The 5311-nt window shown below is 44.9% G+C and overlaps 1 protein-coding gene across 1 annotated transcript in view; it reads right to left on the reverse strand.

The window, feature by feature from the left end:
* Positions 1-5311, reverse strand: part of CUNH9orf64 (chromosome unknown C9orf64 homolog) — a 16864-nt gene extending 11553 nt beyond the window's left edge. Inside the window, exons 1-2 of the mRNA XM_008050935.2 lie at positions 4975-5311; positions 4250-4509 (exon numbers count right to left, since the gene is read on the reverse strand). Of these exons, the coding sequence (XP_008049126.1) occupies positions 4250-4509; positions 4975-5311 (597 nt within the window). The remainder of the gene's footprint in view (positions 1-4249; positions 4510-4974) is intronic.

The raw sequence follows: 5311 nt of genomic DNA on the forward strand, positions 1-5311 counted from the left end.
AATCCAACCCAAAAAAAAAAAAAAAAAAGAAAGTGTTAAGATTCTTAAGCGTGCTTTTTGTTACATTTTAGGGATTTTTTTCCTGTAAAAATGTATTTTAAAAATGTGTCCAAAAAAAAAAAGTGTATTCACGGGAAATAATCCATGTACCGATTTTCATTTTAAGCTGCATCCTGATACATTTTTTTAAAAAATTGAACTTTTCAGCAAAGCAAATCAAAAGCTATAAATGAAACTCATATATTATACGCTAAATCAATATTATAATCTACCAAAAAAATTTATTCATTTCATCCACAAAAATAAAAACTCAAGACGACTTGAAAGAAAGCAAACCATATGGTGTCCTGAATTCATTCACCTTTAAGCCATATTAAATTTAATCTCTGCCCTTCCTCTACTACAACTGTGTTGATTCTGGAATACATGGATTATTAGCCACATAACTGGCAGTTTGATTTATTTTATACACTGTTTAATATATCTAGATGGCCGGGCTCGGTAGCTCAGCCTGTAATCCCACGCCTTTGGGAGGCTGAGGTGAGTGGATTGCCTGAGCCCGCGGGTTCAAGACCCGCCTGGGCAGCGAGACCTCATCTCTACAATAAATCAAAAAGTCAGCCGGGCGTGGTAGCACATGCCTGTAATTCCGGCTACTCGGAAGGCTGAGGCGGAAGGATCGCCGGAACCCAGCAGGTCGAGGATGCGGTGGCCGGGAGCGGCCACTGCACTCCAGTCTGGGTGACAGAGTGAGACTCCAACTCAAAAAAAAAAAAAAATATATATATATATATATATATATATATCTAGATGGCCGAGCTTCCTGAAAAACAAGACTGAAATGACATACTCAAAGTAACCTTTCATTAACAAAATGGTCAATCAGAACAGAATGAAACTCGGCAGTGGCCTGGGAACTCTTGTAGAAACCTCTCAGCTGCATTTATACTCTGCAGTCACACTTAACTGGTCAAAATCCATTCCAGTTCAATTAGTCCTTGCCCAGAAGTTTTAGAAGTAGCAATGAGTCAGAGTCAGTCTTTATCTCTCACTCTCTCTAGTAGCTGAAGCAATAAGATGCAAAATTCACATACAGTAACCTTTTCTACTTAACATAGAAAGTTGGGCTGTAGTAAGAGAAAAATGAAGCCAACAGAAGCAAAGATGGAACTGTATTCTGATGGCATTTGAGCCCCAATCCAGGATTTTCCTGTCTCCAGTACTCATTTAAAAGTTCTTTTTTGAGCTGGGCACAGTGGCTCAAGCCTGTAATCTCGCACTTTGGGGAGGCCAAGATGAGAACTGCCTGAGCCCAGGAGTTCAAAACTATCCTGGGCAACTTGGTGAGACCTCATCTCTACAATAAATCTAAAAATAAGCTAGGCACGGTGGCTTATGCCTATAATACCAGCACTCTGGGAGGCTGAGGTGAAAGGACTGCCTGAGCCCACAGGTTCAAGACCAGCCTGGGCAACTTGGTGAGACCTTATCCCTACTAAGTCAAAAAATTAGTCAGGCATAGTGACACATACCTGTAGTTCCAGCTACTTGGAAGGTTGAGGTGGAAGGATCACCTGAGCCCAGCAGGTGGAGGCTGCAGTGGCTATGAGCGTGCCACTGCACTCCAGCCTGGGTGACAGAGTGAGACTCCAACTCAAAAAAAAAAAAATCAAAAAATAAGCCACACATAGTGGCACATATCTATAGTGCCAGCTACTTGGAAGGCTGAGGTGGAAGGATCACCTAAACCCAGCAGGTTGAGGCTGCGGTGGTTGTGAGGGTGACGTTGCACTCCAGTGTGGGAGTCAGAGTGAGACTCCAACTCAAAAAAAAATGTTCTTTTTTGCCTTAAGTCTTTTCCAACTGTGGGTCTATCATTAGCAATTACAAGAATCTTATCTGGCATACGTAATAAAGCGTCTTTCACTTTATAGTAGAATCAAAAGGCCAGCTACTTCCTGACTACATGCTCTCCTCATCCTTAGGCCTCACAGAGTTGTGCTGTGGATCTAATGAGAGTGTGAACACTTTATAAATCATAAGGAACTATTTAAACTATGTGTGTATATACATATATATATATATATATTTTTTTTTTTGAGTCAGGGACTCACTCTATTGCCTAGGCTGGAGTACAGTGGCACAATCATGGCTCATATAGCCTCTGATCATTAGGCTCAAGAGATCCTCTCACCTCAACCTTCCAAGTAGCTGAAACTGCACCTGTGCACTATCCCACCTGGTTAATTTATTTTTTGTAGAAACGTCATCTCACTATTTTACCCAGGCTGGTCTCGAACTCTTAGGCTCAGGCAATCCTTCCATCTAGGCTTCCAAAGTGCTGGGATTACAGGCATGAGCCACCACACCTGGCCTGATTTAAACAATATTATTGGTAAGTGTAGTTGGTGAATTGTGATTATAAAAGGATAGCTTTAAAAATTCAACTTGAGGCCAGGCTTGGTGGCTCAGTCTGCAACCCCAGCACTATGGGAGCCCGTGGGTTTAAGACCCGCCCAGGCAACTTGGCGAGACCTCTACAATAAATCAAAAATTAGCCGGGTGTGGTAGCGCACACCTGTAGTTCCTGCTACTTGTAAGGCTGAGGTGGAAGGATCGCTGGAGCCTAGCCAAGGCAAGGCTGCGGTGGCCAGGAGCATGCCACTGCACTCCAGTCTGGGCGACAGAGTGAGACTCCAACTTAAAAAAAAAAAAAATTCAACTTGACGTAAGTATGCATTAACTTAACAGTTTTATATGATTCCTTGGTAGTTGTTTCTGCTTCTGTCATATTTAAAATACACAGTAATAAAGGGTTCCAAAGAATTTTACAAAAGCAAAGATCTGGTAGGGTACACTGGTAGGGTCTAACAAAATATTTACCATTTTAAAAGTACACCTAGGCTGGGAACAGTGGCTCATGCCTGTGATCCCAGAACTTCGAGAGGCCAAGGAGGGAGGATTGCTTGAGCTCAGGAGTTCGAGACCAGCCTAGGCAACACAGTGAGACCTTGTCTCTACAAAACATAAAAAAATTAGCAGGGTATGGTGGCACATCACTGGCACACGCCAGCAACTCAGGAGACTGAGGCAGAAGGATATTCCAAGCCCAGGTGGTCGAGGCTGTGGTGAGCCATGATCATGCCACTACACTCCAGCCTGGGCAACAATGAGGCCCTGACTCAAAAAAATAAGAGTACATCTACTTAATCCTTTTGTACCATAAAGTAAACAATATTGTTAAAGTACACTGTGTATAATAAAGAAAACACACATAGCCGGGCTCGGTGGCTCAGCCTGTAATCCCGCGCCTTTGGGAGGCTGAGGTGAGTGGATTGCCTGAGCCCACGGGTTCGAGACCTGCCTGGGCAGCGACACCTCATCTCTACAATAAATAAAAAAAAAATCAGCCGGGCGTGGTAGTGCATGCCAGTAATTCCCAGCTACTTGGAAGACTGAGGCGGAAGGATCGCCGGAGCCCAGCAGGTTGAGGCTGCGGTGGCCGGGAGCGACCACTGCACTCTAGCCTGGGCGACAGAGTGAGACTCCAACAGAAAAAAAAAAAAAAAAAAAGAAAACACACATATATAAGATATATATATATAGTACACTGATCTTTACAAGAAATACTTAGAGAGAATATTAAAGGGACCTGATTATCTCTAATTGATAACATTATATAGAGGGCTCAGCGTCTTTTAGGTTTGAAATATTTTAAAAAGACAAAGAAGAAAGAATAAAAGCAAAGAACAAAGGAAATACACTGATTAAAAACCAGAAGAGAAGTAATGGCTTTGAAACACTACTTAATTTTGTAACTGTTTCTCATCCACAAAGAATAAACCTCACCAGGCTGTAATCCCAGCACTTTGGGAGGCCGAGGCAAGTGGATTGCCTGAGCCTGCGGGTTCGAGACCAGCCAGGGCAACTAGGTAAGACCTCATCTCTACAATAAATCAAAAAAAAAAAAAAAATTAGCCGGGCACAGTAGCTCACGTCTATAGTTCCGGCTACTTGGAAGGCTGAGGGAGAAGGATCCTTGGAGCCCAGCAGGTCGATGCTGGGGTGGTAGTGAATGAGCCACTGCACTCCAGCTTGGGCGACAGAGTGAGGCTCCAACTCAAAAAAAAAATAAAAATAAACCTCAACATTGAAGGTTTTATTCTCGAAACAAGTTCTGGAAGTAAAAGAGCTAACTCTGAGAGGATTATTGAGACTTCTCAATCCACAATCAATAGCAGCAACTCACCTCAAACTGGGTCACATCTCTGTAAGAAGGAAAACTTTCAACCACCAGCTGCAGTAACTTCTGTGCGCTATTTTCACTTTTTCGAACGCAATTAAGAAAAGAGCCTCCAAACTTCTCCAGCAGGATTTTCCCAGTTTCATTGAGAATCCGATGCCTCTCTTCTATCAAAGGCATGGAAACGTCTGTGTCAGAACGAAGTATATGCCGAACCTGCTCCAGGGTCACTGTCGCATAGTACGAGGCACTGGTTACTGGTATCCCTGTAGGGAGAAGAGAAAATTCAGAGGTGCAAGGTCACACTTTCACATTTATCAGATCCTTGCTTTTACAACACATAATTCTCAGGAAGCCAAACGAATATTAAAGGAGTGCACCAAAAGTGGATCAATTAAAAAAATCAAAAGCAAAACGCTTTCTACTTGCTGGTCTGTACTTACCCACCCATTTCTACTGCAATTTTACACCAGATGTATTCTGACTAAGTAGAATGTTTTATAATATCTGTCCCTCTGTCCTTCGGGCGTCATTCGAGTGGCATGCTTCGGAAAACTGATTTTCATTCGTAGGCTGTGATGGTGATACATACCAGGATCCTCTCCCACGGGCAAGAGGGCTTGCCTGGCACCTCAGTTAACACATGACCCCACGCCCGGGGCGCCCCTGGGGACCCCGCGGCACACCAAGACCCCAAAGGCTGCTGGGTCCGACCCGAGAAAGGCACCAACCTTCGTCCAGGGCTCGGTTGACTGCGGCGCACAGGGACCAGAAGCCACTGTACGTTCTCCCCCCGTACCCCACCACGCACTTGTGCTCGGCCTGCTCCGACCAAAAGGAGAAGTTGAGCGTGTCGGTCACGAACACCCAGTTGACCGCGGCCTCGTCGGCCGCCCTGGGGTTCAGCTCGTGAAGGGCCTTCCAGCCCTCCACGCGCAGCTCGGGCCCCGACACCTTGGGCAGCAGCAGCTCCGCCACCCTCCGAACGCCTCCGCTGTCGACGAACACATCCCGACTGTGTTCTGCGACGAACTTGGCGGACTCCCTGGGAGTCAGGGGCACGTCCAT

The sequence above is a fragment of the Carlito syrichta genome, unplaced genomic scaffold (genome assembly GCF_000164805.1).
Source record: "Carlito syrichta isolate Samal-C Ts95f unplaced genomic scaffold, Tarsius_syrichta-2.0.1 Scaffold154493, whole genome shotgun sequence".
NCBI classification, from domain to species: Eukaryota; Metazoa; Chordata; class Mammalia; order Primates; family Tarsiidae; genus Carlito; species Carlito syrichta.